Source organism: Peromyscus leucopus, chromosome 14 (genome assembly GCF_004664715.2).
Source record: "Peromyscus leucopus breed LL Stock chromosome 14, UCI_PerLeu_2.1, whole genome shotgun sequence".
In the NCBI taxonomy this organism is placed as follows: Eukaryota; Metazoa; Chordata; class Mammalia; order Rodentia; family Cricetidae; genus Peromyscus; species Peromyscus leucopus.
In genome coordinates, this window is record NC_051075.1 from 55,057,489 (window position 1) to 55,074,093 (window position 16,605).

The 16,605-nt window shown below is 50.3% G+C and overlaps 1 protein-coding gene across 4 annotated transcripts in view; it reads left to right on the plus strand.

Moving 5' to 3' along the window:
• Positions 1 to 16,605, plus strand: part of Tmem63c (transmembrane protein 63C) — an 80,791-nt gene that overhangs the window by 42,317 nt on the left and 21,869 nt on the right. For all 4 annotated transcript variants that reach the window (XR_005092777.1, XM_037210746.1, XM_037210747.1 and 1 more), the window contains exons 5-9: positions 389 to 470; positions 4,596 to 4,633; positions 12,806 to 12,948; positions 14,215 to 14,263; positions 16,297 to 16,405. Coding sequence is in view for 3 of the 4 variants with exons in the window: in XM_037210746.1 (XP_037066641.1) it covers positions 389 to 470; positions 4,596 to 4,633; positions 12,806 to 12,948; positions 14,215 to 14,263; positions 16,297 to 16,405 (421 nt within the window). In the remaining variant the exon portion in view is untranslated. The remainder of the gene's footprint in view (positions 1 to 388; positions 471 to 4,595; positions 4,634 to 12,805; positions 12,949 to 14,214; positions 14,264 to 16,296; positions 16,406 to 16,605) is intronic.

The window sequence follows — 16,605 nt, forward strand, 5'->3', positions numbered from 1 at the left end:
GAGAGACTGCCTGGTGCCAAAGCTGCGGGAAGTGTCTCATCAGTGAGCGGCCCCCTCTCCCTCGCCTTTGCCCCTGCGGTGACCTTGCTGAAGGGACAGGAACGTGAAAGGGCAGCCGTCTTTGGGCAGAAAGCCTTGTTTGTGACTGGCTTTTCTGGAACCCATGGCTGGACTCCCAAAGCGCATTCTGCACCTGGCAACAGGGGTGGTTCTGTCTATTACCCTCTCCCTCCCCCCGGAGCTGTGTGTCCAGCTTGGAAGCTGAGGCTCACAGCTCTGAGAAAGAGCAGCCGGTGTCCCCCAGCTGGGGAGCAGAGAGGGAGCGAGGCAGGTGTCTGAGACCCCACCTTTCCTTCTCCACCTCCCTGCTACCCTTCCTGCTGGGCAGCCTGACCTCGCTGATCTATGGGGAGCAAAGTGAGAAGTCATCTCCCTCAGATGTGTCCTTGGAGGCCGAACGCAGGGACAAGGTGAGTGCTGGGAGTGGTCTGGGCCCCCAAGGGACCCCAGCCCTGGGCGGGCAGGCATGGGGCACAGAGTAGCAGCTGCTTCTTCAGCCTCCCCAGATGCGGTTTTCCCACCAAGAAGATGGAAGTACTAACCATCTCTGGATCCTAGAGTGCCTCCCTTTCATCGGGCAGGGAGGGCTTCTCAACTTTGTCCAGCCCTGCCTGGCACAGCCCCGTGGCCTGCTCTCTTTTCGAGTGGAATTCTGCCTTTGCCATTGGTTTGACCAGTTTCCATGGGGACCTGTGGTGTGTTCACTGCTTCTCCGGGGCAGGGGGATGGACAATGCATACCATGGACCAAGTCCTGCCTCGTGATGCTTCCTTCCAGGGCTGGGAGACAAGCAGATGAATGCATTCAGGACAATGATGAGTGCATGATGGGGAAGTGGGACAAGAAAGGCTTAGGACAGTCGAGGGTGGGAGCGGCATTGTGGGGAGTGATCTTCTGAGCACTGAAATGATGGCTGAGCGGAGACCCGACTGGAGAAGGGAAGACAGAGCGCCCGTCTGTGCTCCTTGTGAGCGCCACACTGCTGTTCCCACCAGCCTCATCAGCTGACTAGAGAGTGGTCATTTTCCTCACCCCTCACCCTTCCCCAACCTCCTCAAGTGTGCCATCACCCCCTGACTCCACCAGAGCCCCAAGGCCATCAGTGGCCCTCTGTGACCTACCTCTAAGTCCAGTGGTCTCGCCTCAGTCCTCATCTTAGCCTGCCCCTCAGAAAGAGAGGCATGTCCACACTGATGGCTGAGGGCCACATGTGTCCCAGGATAGTTATGAGTATGGACCGACTCATTTGCAGATGACAATGTTGTATCACAGTGTCACAAAGTCTGGGCACACTTGCTGGCATCTTTCTGCCTTTAACAGGTACACGTAGTTGGGTCTATGGCATGTTGTGTGGGATTTCCACGCCTCCCCCCCCCAAACCTCTGTCCCCTCTGCAGAGGCCTCCACTGTTAGAGTTCCCTTACTCTCCCCCTCCCCCTCCCTCTGCCTCCACACTCTCTGCCTCAGTCATGACATCCATTGTCACAACCTCATCTGTCATCACTATAGTTCCACCTCCGAACATGTACTTCCCGCTAGTCCTGAAGGCCTCCAACCTTTCTTATCCAGTGACCTTCAAAATAGCTCCACACGATACCAGAAAGGGATTCAATATGTCTAAAACACCCCACGACACCCTCCAACCACTTCGAATGCCCAACCTCAGCCCTTTCTTGTCCCTGTCTCAGTCTTAGCCAGGCACCCGGGCGTGGCCCATTCCTTTCCCAAGCTGTGACGCGTTTACCTTCGAGGTCTTGTTCCTCCCCAGTCAGCCCTGCTCAGGCCTCCACCCATGTCTTGCCTCAATGGCCTCGCAGCTCTAAGTGATCTCCTGAGGTCCTCCCTTGTTCCCAACCCATCCATCTTCCGTTTGCATCCAGAGCCATCCCTGTGAACCCAGACACTGCCTCTCTGATGCTTGTTTTCAATATCTTCCTAATGCTTTTCCAGTCCATTGCAGATCCACAGCCTGTTGGTTTGCTCCCTCGCCCCAGACCCAATCTGTGTCTCAGCAGTGACTGTTGCCTCTTTCCCATCTCAGAGCCTTCCACCTGTTCCTCCTCATTCCCCAGAGACTTTTTTTTTTTTTTTTTTTTTTTTTGAGTCTCCTCACTCTGGGACCCTAACCAACCCATTTGGATCCAGGACTTCTGTTTTTGGCTTGTGGAGAAAGCGTTCCTTTTCTTTAGCATCCCTGGCCCTGCTGAAATGACCCCTTATCTGCATGACCAGCTTCCTGTGTCTGCTTCCCCCAGTGACCCCCGCATCTGAATACTCAGTCCAGCCCATGCTGTAATGAACACAATACAGAGCTCTTGTGTGCAGTTTGTGGAAGCACGTTCCTTCTGTGGCCACCCCTTCGAGGGACCAGCCTGTCTTCAAAAGACCTCTTGTCAGGCTGGGCCTCATCCAATCTATGAAGGCTCAGGGGGTCATTCTGGCTCTTGGAGACTCAGGGTCAAAGGAGGACGGTGGCATTGGCCTTGCATTGTGGTACACAGGCTTATTTTCAGACACACTGCCCTGTGCTTAGGTGTCTGAAAAATAAGCCTGTGTACCACATTGCAATGATAAAGAGATTATTTTCTTTCTTAAAATTTAAGAAGCCTGTCATCAGCCTAGACTCCATAGTAAGTTCTAAGCCAGCCTGGGATGTAGTAAGACTTTGTTTTAAAAGCCAAACAAGAGAAAGAAAGAAAGAAGAGAAGAGAGAAGGAAGAGAAGAGAGGAAGAGAAGAGAGAGAGAAGGAAGGAAGGAAGGAAGGAAGGATGGAAGAAAAAAGAAAGAATAAAAGAAAGAGAAAGAGAGACGAAGAAGGCAGTCATTATGGGAGGAGGAGGGCAAGCCCAGGGAGGTAGTCTTTATTACAGCGCAGCTCTCAGCCAAGTGGGTCCCACTAGAGTGCTCTGGTAAGTCAGGCATTTGTTATTACCCCTGTGTAGTAAGGGTGTGGAGGACGGAGACAGAGAAACACTCCCTGTGCCGATGCTAGCACTCATTCTCCTCGGCTGAGCCAGCTCCTGGAAGCCGGTGGCCCTTCCCTGTGGGGTGGGCTAAGAGGAAAGGCAGTGTCTGCCTCCCCGGCTGCCTTTCAGTTACTGACTTGGCTGAGGAAACTCTGGCTTCAAGGACGTTGTATTAGTCACAGCTGAACAACCCATGGCGGGAAGGTCTGCTTAGGCCCAGTCCGATTCGGAGGGCTCAATCTACGCTCCTCGGACTCCTCTACTGACGGAGAGATGAGGAACAAGATACACTCTTCAGAAGTGTGCCCCACTGGCCTCCTTTCCCCCCACCTCCTAAGAGCCCATTCACCTATGACCCTCAGTGGACCAACCCATGAATGATGTTAGCGCCCTCACATCTTTGTATTGGCACCAGCTGGGACCACACCTTTAATACAGGAGCCTTTAAGAGGGAGGAGGTGTCGCTTTGTACCCAAACTCAGAAGATGAGCCTTGTGTCCAGGGAACCATTGATTTTCTTGCTGCTTCCTTTTAGGGAAGACCTTTCTCCAATCCCCGTGGCTCTAGAGGTCTGTCAGTCTCGTGGGCCTCTTAGTTCACAGAAAAGATGCGCCCAAGATGGGGCCAATCCGGAGATGCAGCCTTGTCCAAGTGCTTGCTGTCCTTCTTTGACCTTGGAGGGAATTAAGCACATAAGGGCACTTAACTGATGACCAGCTCTGGCATCTGAGAGCCACAGGCCCCAGTTCACCCCCATAGGGAGCCTCCACAAGCGGACTCTCTCTTGGGGGCTCCCCGCAACCTTCCCGTGGTTGAGGCTGCCTTTCCCTGCTACCTAGAAACTCTAGACAGCAAGATCCAAGAGAAAGGCGTCTTCAGTGGAACAAGACACTGAGATGCAAGGGCCAACCAGGCTCGCTCAAACTGGTTTTCACCACAAACAGGTCATTTAAGGCTCGGGTTTGGGGAAATTCAAGACAAACAGCTGCTTCAGGTACAGCTAGATACCGAAGTCCAGCACTGCCCATCGGGCCCCTCTGGGGTCTCCTGTCCTTTGAGCTGGCTTTGTTCTCAAGCTGTCTGCACGTGGCATCAGATGTGGCATCAAGACACTGCAGAGTTTGTGGCACTTAGGCACACAGAAGGCGAGAGAGACTCCCAACACCCGTATCCGTCCTCTTCAGAGAATTTTAATTAGCTCCTGTTGGGTCATTTTCCCATTAGCCAGCCAATCATTGAAGGAAAACTCACATGTGATGGACAGCACTAGACCACATGTATGTAGGGCATGGTGATTTCTCAGAAGGAAGCAACAAGAGGCAGGAACAGCATACATCCACCCAGGAGTCCCTCTGACCCTCCTTCTGAGTCCCATTCCCTGTATCAGGATGGCAAGGTTGTCCACTCACTTCCAGGGAGACATTTCCCTCAGCACTTACCCCGTTCTGGAAAGCTCCATCCATGGAAGGAGACTCCCAACAGAACCCTTTGCTGTCTGGGTCCCCCATAGTCAGGCAAAAATCAGCCAGGCTGGCTTTTCTCACAGTTTATCTCCTTTCCTCCTCCAGGGCTTCTGTTCCTGGTTCTTCAACAGCCTAACCATGAAGTAAGTGCCATTCTTGGGGATTCTGTTAGTGCTGGCCGGGGGCGAGGTGAGATAGGAAGGGGTGCAGAGATCAGCAGACCCTCCCAGGATGACAGGCCGGAGAGCTGCTGTACCCTACTCTACCTCTGCCTCACCTAGTGTAGGCAGAGAGCCCTTTCCTAGGTTGTAGCTGGTGAATGGGTACTGAGCACAGCACTCGGCCCATGCTACCTCTGCCTTAACCCTCAGGGAGGGACCCCCATGTAAAAGTGAATCATTACTCCCCTGAGTACAAAAGCAAGCCTTCTGCTCCAGGAAAAGTGATCCTTCTTTGCATGCCGATCACTTGGTTTCTGTGTTCGCATTGGTCAAGGAGGCTCAATTATCTGGAGCAGAAGGACCAGTGTCTCCTCTCTGAGCTTGGACGGCAAAGGTACAGCCTTGTGGTTCTTGCTCACCTCACCTTCTGGATTTCTGTAGAGCCAGTCCCCAAGACACTTGCTCTCTGTCATTTCCCCACTACCAGCCTGATACTTCAGTTGAACATATATTAGAGTGAGTCTTGGCTACACCCTCGGTGCAGAGATACACACACACACACACACACACACACACACACACACACACACACATTCATGACTACTCATGTGTGCAGGCATGTACAATCTTGCATAGAGGCATGTGCACTCATGACCTTTCGTATCTACAGACACACTCATACATACAGGCAGCATGTACACATGTGCACACAGGCATATACACTCATGCATACACACACATGCACATAGTTTTTCCTTGGCTGTGCTCAGAGTCACATATAATTCTGGACTCTCTCTAAATTTTACCAATCTCCTGTCCCTTCTTCAGGGTCTTTTCTTTCCTGGTGACTCCTTCTCTACAGGGCACAGCCTCACTACTCCTTAGGAACTGTATTAGTCAAAGTTTTGTAAAGGATCAGAACTTATAGAGTGGATCTCTAAATAGAGAAAGAAAGGGGATTTACTAGAGTGGCTTACAGGCTGTGGTCCAGCTAATCCAACAATGGCTGCCTATGAACGGTTCAAGAATCCAGTAGTTGTTCAGTCCACCGGGCTGGATGTCTCAGCTGGTCTTCAGTCTATGCTGGAATCCTGAAGAAGCAGACTGTAATGCCAGTGAAGGAATGGACTTGCCAGCAATAGTGAGGGCAAGCAGGCAAAGAGAGAGCTTCCTTCTCCCATGTCCTTTATACAGACTGCCAGCAGAAGGTGTGGTCCAGACTAAAGGTAGATCTTCCTACCCCAAAGACCTGGACTAGAAGTGGATCTTCCTATTCAAATGATTTAATTAAGAAAAAAAAACCCTCACTGTCATGCCCAGTCATTTAGGTCTTAGTTAATTCCAGATGTAGTCAAGTTAACCACCAAGAACAGCCGTCACAGAGACCATATACTGGCCTGGGTGGCCCTGCTTCCCTCTGCAAAGGCTGCTGGACTCCACGCTTCTCCCCATCCACCATTCCTAGCTAGACCTTGCTGAGGCCCACCTCCAGGGGCCATCAGGGCACGTCTCTTTCCCATCTGGGGATCCCACAGGGTCCCAGGGAACGCAAGCTGGGCCATGGACACGCTGAACTGTGCCTAGGACTGTGCCTTCCACTGGGGGTTCAGCTTGACCTTGGCCTCCACTGCTCCCCATTCCCTCACCACAGTCCCCAGAAAGTGAAGCAGCTGTTACTCTGTATGGGTCAAGTGTCACATGTGGGCCAGTCGAGGGCAGTGTTTTAGATCTCTTCACTCCTCTGGTTTTGCTTGCTTTGTTAATTTATTAAACACACATAAGCCAGAGTACGCCTGTTTTCATTACTAGAAAGATTAAAAGTCCACCATCATTCTTATGCAGGCACAAGCCCTCTATTTTATTATGTTTATCTTATTTTCTTGAGACCACGCCTCACTATGTAGCCCAGGATGGCCTTCAGCTTGTGATCTCCTGTCTCAGTCTCCTAAATGCTGGGATTACAGGCTTGCATCATCAGGGCCTAGCTTACTTTGGTATTTTAATCAATAGTGTTTATCACTATGTTTTTTGTTACTATAATGAAATACTTAGGGCCAGGTAACTTTACAAAAAAAAATTAAGAAGAAGCCTATTAAGTTAGAAATTCTAAAGATTCAAAGGCATGGTGTGGGCATCAGCTCAGCTCTGGTGTGGCCCCAGGTAGATGGTGTTACATTATACAGGCAAGATCATGTCCTAAAGCAGGAAGTCAGACCATAAGTCAGGAGTCAGGTGCAAGTTGAATTTCTTTTTTAAATTTTATTTATTTATATTTTATGTATGAGGGCTCTACAATATCTACTTGCATGCCAGAGGAGGGCATCAGATCTCATTATAGATGGTTGTGAACCACCATGTGGTTGCTGGGAATAAAACTCAGGATCTCTGGAAGAGCAGCCAATGCTCTTAACCATTGAGCCTTGTCTCCAGCCCCAAAGATTCATTTATTTATTTTATGTATATAGTGCTCTATCTATAATAAATATAAATATATTTATTATATGTATATATGCATGTAATCCTGCATGACAGAAGAGGGCACCAGATCTCATTACAGATGGTTATGAGCCATTATGTGGGTGCTGGGAATTGAATTTAGGTCCTCTGGAAGAGCAGCCAGTGCTCTTAACCTCTGAGCTAGCTCTCCAGCTTAATTTCTTTCTTCTTTTTTTTTTTTTTTTTAATAGTTCTGGGGATCCAGCCCAGAGCCTTGTGCAGAATGCACTCTGTCCCTGAGCCCCACTAGTCCTGGAGAAAGCTTTTATAACTCATCCTTGTGAGAAATAACTTATGGTTTCCCATGAGAGTTACTTTCTGGAGGCAATGCTCCCCAGATTTTGTTAAACAGTTCTACCGCTTCTTAACGATAGTAGAGACTGGGCATGTAACGCAGGAACCCTCAGGAGGGCAAGACACATCCAAATCATAGCTCGTTTCTGAACATCTGTTTCCGGGGATGCAGGGCACAGCAGCCATAGGTTCCTGCATTTGGCGAATTCACAGGCTTCTAGGAGCAGGGTGGGGCATTTTTCATTCCCTCGTATGGGAACAAGGGAAAGAGAGTTAGGATAAAAATAGGTTCACTTGACTGACCACATCCTCACGTGTGGAGGGAGTTTGAAGCCGACTTTCTGCATTTTCTCCACTGCTGGCATGTAATCAGGTTTGTTTCCCATCGCTGTGCTGAAATACCCTGACAAAAGCCACTTGAGGGAGGACAGTTCCAGGTCACAGCTTGTCTTTTCGGGGAAGTCAAGGTAGCAGGGACTTGAAGCAATTAGTCATATTACATCTACAGTCAAGAGCAGAAAGCAGTGGATTCATGCTGCATGCTAATGCTCAGCTTGCTTTATCCACTCTTGTACAGTCCAGGATCCCCTGCCCCGGGAATGGTGCCACCCAAAGTAGGCACGTCTCCCCACCCCCCACCCCCTCATTAATCAACGTAGCCAAGATAATCTCCTTCAGACATGCTCATGGGCAAACCTGATCTAGACAGTCCCTCCTTGGGTCTGCCTTCCCCTGGTGAATCTAGAATTATGCCAAATTGACGATTAAAACTGACCATCGCACGGTATCAATGGAGTGCCGGTGAGAAACAACAGGACTTCACGTGGCCGGCGTCTCCGTGGGGTCAGTGAGTGTGGAAGATTCAGGTCACTGGGTGGTTGCACGCCTGTGTGTGCAGCTCCTAAACCTGCAGGTCGGTGAGAAGGTCGGTGTCCGAGCTTTGTGGGGGCCCACGTTCATCAAGAGGGCTCTTATGGGGATCACACCATCAAGGAAGGCAGAAAAGTGGCGCTTTGTGTTACATCTAGCACCCTGCATGGGAGCCGTGTCATAGATGATGACAGCTACATATTTTACTGAGCAGGGTCAGCTCAGCCAGAGTCCCCGTGTGCAAACCCCTGTGCAGTCCACTCCGAGAAACAACAGCCAGAAAGAGTCTAGGCGTCCTTCATAACGGGGTGGGGGTGGTTTGCAATCTACCATGCAAAGGGGCATTTGGGAGAAAGAGAAGGAATTCCCACCAGGGGGTTCAGGAAGAGTGTGTTTTGATAGCAGGGACTTGAAGGCTAGAAGAATCTCTGGAGAAATCAATGTGGAGGACCCGGAAGGAGGAGAGGACTATGTGAGAGAGGCTGGGGGCGGAGATGAGTAGAGAGTGTCCAGAAGTGGTGACTAGCTAGACGCAGGGCTGCATGGTAGAGTGAAGAGGTCGAGAACAGTGCCCAAGGATCCGTTGGGACTGTGCCTGCCTCTGGAGACTTCGGGGATTTGATCCACAGGCAGGAATGTGAGGGTGAATGGCAGCCGCCGAAGTCTGCAGTCCAGGTGAGTAGCTAAGGAGGCTATTCTAGTGGTCCAGGGATGAGTGGCTGTGCCCCAAATGAAAGAATGGCCAGGGCAACAGTGGGGGCAATCATGGGGCAGCAGTCCATAGGCCATGGCCTGGTTTAATTTTATCTACCTGTCTATGTATGTATGTATGTATGTATGTATGTATGTATGTATGTATGTATACATCTATCTATCTATACATCTATCTATCTATCTATGCATCTATCTATCTATTCATCTATCTATCCTCTATCTATTCATCTACCTACCTATATCTCTATCTATCTATCTATCTATCTATCCTCTATCTATTCATCTACCCATCTATCTCTCTATCTCTGTCTATCTATCATCTATCTATATATTCATCTATCTATTTATCTATCTATTCATCTACCTACCTATATCTATCTATCTATCTATCTATCTATCTATCTATCTATCTATCTATCTACCTGTCTATTATCTATTCATCTATCATCTATATCTATCTATCATCTATCAATTATCTATCTATCATCTATCTATCTATTATCTATCTATCTATCTATCTATCTATCTATTTGTCTGAGGTAGGGTCTCTCTACATAGCTGTAGAGAACTCATTCTGTAGACCAAGCTGGCCTTGAATTCACAGAGATTTTCCTGTCTCTACCTCCCTAGTGCTGGAATTAAAGGCATAAATCACCACACTCAGCTTAAAATGCCAGTTGTTTTTTTTAACTTATTTATTATATTGTATATATATCTGTGCATCACATGCATGAGTTACAGGCAGTTGTGAGCTGCCATGTGGGTGCTGGGAATCAAACCTGGGTCCTCTGGAAGAGCAGTCAGTGCTCTTAACCACTGAACCACCTCTCCAGGCCCCCCCCCCGTGGCCTGGTTTTAAAGGACGATGCTGAGGTCTTGTTTCCGTGGAGAATAATAAAGGCAGAGGGTGGGAGAGGAAACACAAAAGGATGACACGTGGCTCAGGCAAGCATGAGAGGTGAGCAGCCAGCTGTGGAAACAACTGCATTAAATCCTGGGAGACTGGTAGGAGCAGAGGATTTAGACTTGACAGATGGGTGCTGGGAGACTGAAGTTGAAGTGACAGGAACAGATGGGTCATCTAAGGGGACAGGATCAGCAAAGGCCCAGGGAGGCCTCACTAAGAGAGGACAAGGAAGGGGTCTTCTTCTAGACTGTGAGGTCACGCAAGTCCATGACGGCATGGCTGGAGGATGTCCACCTTCGCCATCTGGGTCTTTCTTGGGGAGGGATTTCTAGGGTAAGCAGAGGCTCAAGGTGTGGAGACAGAACAGAGCTTACTTTCCAAGGGATGTGTAGGAGGCAGGGAGTAAGACATTAGAGGGATCTGGAGGGAGAGCTGGATGGGGGGGAGGGGCACGGCTTGAGGAGCTGTGTAGTTTGTTTTACAGAAACCCCCACACACTTGGACCTGGTTGGAGTTTAAAGGGGAAGGTGTGGGTGGGTGTAGAGAGAGGAGAATGTTAGAAGAGAGGAGGATGGTCAAAACAGCAAGTCTTCGAGGGAAATGGGAGGGAGGGAGAGAGGGAGCTAAAACAGACAGAGTGAACTGTGCGCGGGAGAGATGGAGCTCATCCTGGGGAAAGATGGGAAGAATGGTGGAAAGAGGGGTCCTGGGCTGGAGGCAGGATTCCTCACCCAGGAAGGAAAAACTTGTTAGCCCTGCCCAGTCCAGCTCTCCACTCTTTCTGTCTGTCTGTCTGGAGGATCTCTGGAGATGTCCCCTCCACCTCAGTATACATATTTCAGACAAGCTTTTCTTTCACAGGGTCAGATCCCATAGACACTTTCCCACCAATTCTCAAAGACCTCATTCTTGGGACTTAATTCTCAAGGCTAGGCCAAGGACATGCTGTAACTACTCACAGGCGGAAAATTGGGAGCTTTGAATAAGTCTCTAAATTGAGTTATTATTAAAAACCTCCAAGATGTACTTTTTGCCATAATGTTTGAAAAATCTGAATCCTGCCCTAGATATTGGAAGCTGAATGTAACCAATGAGCCTACCTAGAAGGGTAGGTGTGGAAAACCATGAATGAGGAGACCACGTGGTCGTGAGCGTGTATGCATGTGTTCACGCCCACATCTACCACACGTGTGTGTCTTGTGATCTCTTTTACTATGGGTTTTACTTTTATTTATTATTTATTTTTGGTTTTTTGAGACAGGGTTTCTCTGTGTAGTTTTGGAGCCTTTCCTGGAACTTGCTTTGGAGACCAGGCTGGCCTCGAACTCACGGAGATCTGCCTGCCTCTGCCTCCCGAGTGCTGGGATTAAAGGTGTGTGCCACCACCACCTGGCTATTATGGGTTTTATATCCTGAAACCCTTACCTGCTCTGAAGGTAATATATTAGAAGGCCCCACTTCTAATATATTATCAAGTCTCCACCCTCTTCATACCTCATGGTGGGCACCAATCTCCATAACGGCTTTTGGGGGGACAAACCGTCTTCAAACCTTCACCGTCACTAAGAAAAACCTGCTCAAGGAGCAAAAGGCAATTACTCAAAGTGCTCTATTAAACATCAGAGCACCAGCCATTCTCATAGAGGACCCAGGTTCAGTTCCCAGCACCCACATCAAATTCTAGTCTTAGGGGATCCAACACTCTCTGGCCTCCAAAGACACCTGCACACACATCATATGCGTAAACTCATGTAGGCATGCACACACACATAAATAAAAATAAGTAAATCTTTAAAAATCATCTTTGGTTTGACGAGATCATAGAATTATTTCCCTTTTTATTTTTCAGCTTTTCTACAAGGATGTGTCCTTTTTTCCTTGTGCTTTTCAAAGAATATTTATTTTTATGTGGTGCTTTGCCTCCATGTATGTTTATGTGATGGTGCCAGATACCCTAGAACTGGAGTTACAGACAGTTGTGAGCTGCCATGTGGTGGCTGGGAATTGAACCCTGGGTCCTCTGGAAGAGCAGCCAGTGCTCTTAACCCCTAAGCCATCTCTCTAGCCCTCAATGCTTATTTTTGAGACAGAGCCTAGGCTGGCCTCTAACTCACTATGTAGCTGAGGATAACCTTGAACCCCTAATCCTCCTGCCTCTACCTGCTAACTACTGAGATGACAAGAAAACACCTCTCCCCATGGCAGACTTCGATGGGCACTGGCATCATATCCAGACAGGCAGGGTAGTTATAAATCATGCACCTATAGATTCTTACCCATATCTCTTGATAAGTGTGTCATATCCTATTGGATATCACTGAGGAGTGGAATTGCTAGGTCATAGAGTGTACATGCATTCATTTTCAGTAGCTAAGGCCAGCTGTTCTCCAGTGTGTCTGGCCAGCACATATACTCAGTTTCTGTGGAGGAAAGCTCCCAGCATCCTTACCCTCATCTACACTTGGCCGTTCCATACTCTCCCGCTTTGACCAGTGTGGAGTATTGCCTTTGAGTTGAAGGAACTGAAAAATAAAGAGCTTTCTCGAAGGGACCCATCTGAGTTATCAGTAGTGATTTGTCCATTGCCACCAGCACAAGCCCAGAACGTTTGCCGAAGGGCTAAAAGGCTGGCTGACAAGTTCGCAGGGCTCTGGGTACCCTTGCATGCCTAAAGCATAGCCTCTCTGATGCACCTGTGTCCACTGACATGCTCTCCAGGCACACTCGAGGCATTGAGGAGAAGGGCAATATTTTCCCCCAGATTAAAACTTGGGAATAAGGTGATCCTCTTCCTACTGTTTCCTCTGCCTGCCCCCACACCAGCCGCGGTCACCCTGGTACCCGAGGAATGCTCTTGTTTATGTCTCTTGCAGGGACCGGGACCTGATCAGCAAGTGCGGGGATGATGCACGCATCTACATCATGTTCCAGTACCACCTCATCATTTATGTGCTCATCCTCTGCATCCCCTCCCTGGGCATCATTTTGCCTGTTAACTACATTGGAACTGTTCTGGGTAGGCAGCGCTCAGCGGGCTGTTGGCCCTGAGCCATTGGCGGCTTGATAGGTTGGATAAACCTTGGGCCTTGGGGGTCTAGAAATCTGGCTTTCAGTCCTTTCTCTGCAAGGCAGCTGTCATGTGTCCCGAGGCACACCATACTGCAGTTCCCTCGTGTGCAGACTGGAGACTCTAACAGCCTCGATTGATCCAGGACCTGGAACAGGACAAGCTCATAGTTCAGCCCAGAACTGTCTATCAATGTCCCTGTGCTGTTGGAGGATGGGTGACTTACTTCTCCTGACATGTGCCCCACTGATGGACACAGCTCTGTTCATGCAGATCTTTCCGGTAGGACGTCTGCCCACACTCATTGTAGCAGGGCAGCGTTGTGAGTGAGAGCTTGGCTCCTAAGACAGAAAGATCCTGGCTCCACAGCCTTTGTCCACATCGACTCAAATGCCTTCTCCCAAACTAACCAAGTAACCTTTACGATCTGAATCTGTCCCCTCTACTATGTAGACACAGGGAGAGACATAGGTCAAGTGCCTGGTTCTCTGTAGGGACTCAGGGAACAGCAACTGTGTCTTCCTTAGGACTGTGGAAGGGACGGAGCTGTGGGAAGGCTGGTGTCCAGTGGTTCCTTCGATGTCCAGTTAGCAGCCAGTTTTACCTCATTCCTTGGGCTTCCCCTGTTTCTCCCAGCCAGATGTAGACCTGAACGAATCCGCGGTAGCATATTGAGTATGCACCAGATTTCAGCACCAGAGGGAGTGTACCTGATATTCCAGATTTCCATCCCGAGCGCTAGCATGTGGTAATAATAATGCAGGGGTTTTAGAGGTTCTATGAAGCCCGGAGCTGCCTGAACAGACAGATTAATTCACGTGGCCAGAAGGATCTACTTGGTTCCAATAAGACAATGTCCCATTTTCTGGAGTTTAGGTTTTTTTTAGGATTGTGGCCAGCATTGCAAATGTCATCGGTCTGATGAGGGCTAGACAGCCATCTGCTTCCCTCAAAGCTAGTTTGCTGGGCGTCTGTTACATGTCAGTCACGCTCTGGGAGTTAATTCCCCAGAGACACTCGGTCTCACAGATTAGAGCCCAGGTCAGCACCAACCAGAAGCTGGGGACAGATCTAGGGATCAGAAGGAAAAGCCGATGTAGGCGAGGATCTCTAGATCCTTGGCATTTGTCCGGGAACCTTGAATTCTGTCCCCCGCCATTGCCCCCCAGCAGCGTGGAGGCCAGGATCGAGGTTGGCCTTTCTTCTCTCTTTCAGAATGGAACAGCCACTTTGGCCGGACCACCATTGTCAATGTCTCCACAGAGTAGGTACCTCATCTTCACCCCCTGTTCTACTGACTGCCGGTGGGGAAAGACAGGCTAGTGCGGTGGTACCCAGCATGGGCAGCTCTGCGCCGATGATGAGGCAGGCCTGGTTTCTTTGCTTTGGAATCTAGGTCCCGAGTGGGGTGCCAGATGTTGCATCCTCCTGGTGGGGGCAGAACTCTTAATGCCTTAGTTTCCCCGTCTTTCATGAGTAGAACTACCCACACTGAGGAATGGTCCTATTGTGGAGTGTGTTCGTTTAGGGTTACTATTGCTGTGAGGAAACACCATGAACGGAAAAAAGCATGTTGGGGAGGGTTTATTTGGCTTACACTTCATCATTGTAGTCTTATCGCTGAAGGAAGTCAGGACAGGAACTCAAGCAGGGCAGGAACCTGGATGGAGGAGCTGATGCAGAGGCCATGGAGGGGTACTGCCTACTGGCTTGCTCATCATGGCCTGCCCAGCCTGCTTTCTTATAGAACCCAGGACCACCAGCCCAGGGATGGCCACCACCCACAGTGAGATAGGCCCTCCCCATTAATCATTAATTAAGAAAATGCCCTACTGGATCTGATGGAGCCGTTTTCTCAATGGAGGCTCCCTCCTCTCTGACGGCTCTAACTTGTGTCAAGTTGACATAACATTAGCCAGCACACTTAGTGTATCTGCCCCTGGAGAAGACCCTGTAGCGGGGCGGGAGCAGGGTATATTCAAGATGCAGTATCCTTGACAACCCCAGGTTCAAGTCAGCCCTCAGATAATTGAGTGACTCACTGGCCTACCAGTCTGCCCTTCTGATGTCCACAGCAGGAGAATCAGATGCTAGGTTCAGGTGTCGCTGCTGCCACCTACTGGCTCTGTGTCTGGGAAACTCCTGCTCCAGATTCAGTCCTTGAGTTCCTTCCTATTCTTAGGCCAGGAACCAGCCAACCTGCTCGGTAGCCACATCAAACCTGAACTGAGCCGGATGCGCCCTGCTTGCCTATGCTAAGGCTCACTAGAAGGCTTGGCCAGCTTCCTGACGAAACTGCAGACGCAGTTCCCACCCCATCCCTACCTGCTTTACACCTCTACCCCGCTGCCATGGGTCTCAGAGCAGACGAGCATCGCTGGAGCTCTCTGGTCTGCAGAATCCAGCTGCGGCATCCTCTCCTCCACCAGCCAGCTCTGCCCACCCCAGGGTCGCCTGCTGGGGGCAGAGCCACCAGCAATTCCCCAGCCAGTCATTCTGAGGTGCCTCATGTCCCTTCCCAAGAAGTGGAATCCCACAGAGCAGCAGGGGGGCCTTCGGTGTGTAAGACTCCACACCGCACAGTGCTGAAATACTCTTTAAAGAACCCACCCTCGCCCCAGTGTAGAATCTGAGTGACTAGGCATCTGTTTAGGTCGGCAGAGGCCTGTGGCGGGTCAGGCGCTGAGCCAGGATGAGGAGACCCGGCTTGCTCTCTCGAGCCGTGCCACTCAGGCTTCCAAACAGTAACTGATCAGATGCCTTGAGACAGCATCCTGTGAGCTGCGAGCAGGGGCAGGGGGAAGCCCTGTGGCCACCAGCCCTCCGCTCCAGGGAAATGAGATCGCTTAGCCTTCCTCTCCCTGCCTATGACCCAGTACCTCCTCCCTCAGCCTACTGGGCATTGGTGAGGTGAGGGTTGGGTATCCACATACATGGGCTGCTAGGGCTCCTCTCCCAGTGACTCAGGCAGGTTAGCCATGGCTCAAGCCCTCCTTTCCCTAGGGGTGAAATGGGAGGGGTGGTCAGGGAGCCACCCTGAGGGTCTGGTGAGAAGATGCAAATAAAGGGCTTAGTCCCACCCTGGATCTGGTCCATTGGAAGTCCTGTAGTGGTGGGAGGGATGTCTGGGGACACTGACGTGGTAGGAGGGATGTCTGGGGACACTGTAGTGGTGGGAGTGAGTCTGGGGACACTGATAGTGTGATGGGATATAGCAACTCTGTGGGGCTCCAGAGGCCTGCAGCACACCTGAGTCTCCTGCTCCTCTCCTCCCCCACCCCACCCCTGCCCCGGCAGGAGTAAGCTGCTGTGGCTGCATGGTCTCTTCGCTCTCATGTACTTCCTCATCAACTTCGCCCTCATGGGCCATCACTGTTTGGGATTTGTGCCCAAGAAGAACCTCAAGGTGAGTGTGTGAAGGAGCCTCTCCCCAGCTTCACAAAAGTGCCGTCTTGGCTCTCCCTGAGGGGCGGGGGGGGGACTGGGGCGGGGTTGTCTCCCTCCAGCAGGAGCAAGCCCTTGTTTGCCCTACCCCTGCCTGCCCTTCCCTCCACGTCCCCTGCCCTAGTTCATCCCACTTGCTAAGCCATGAAAGCCCCTCACACG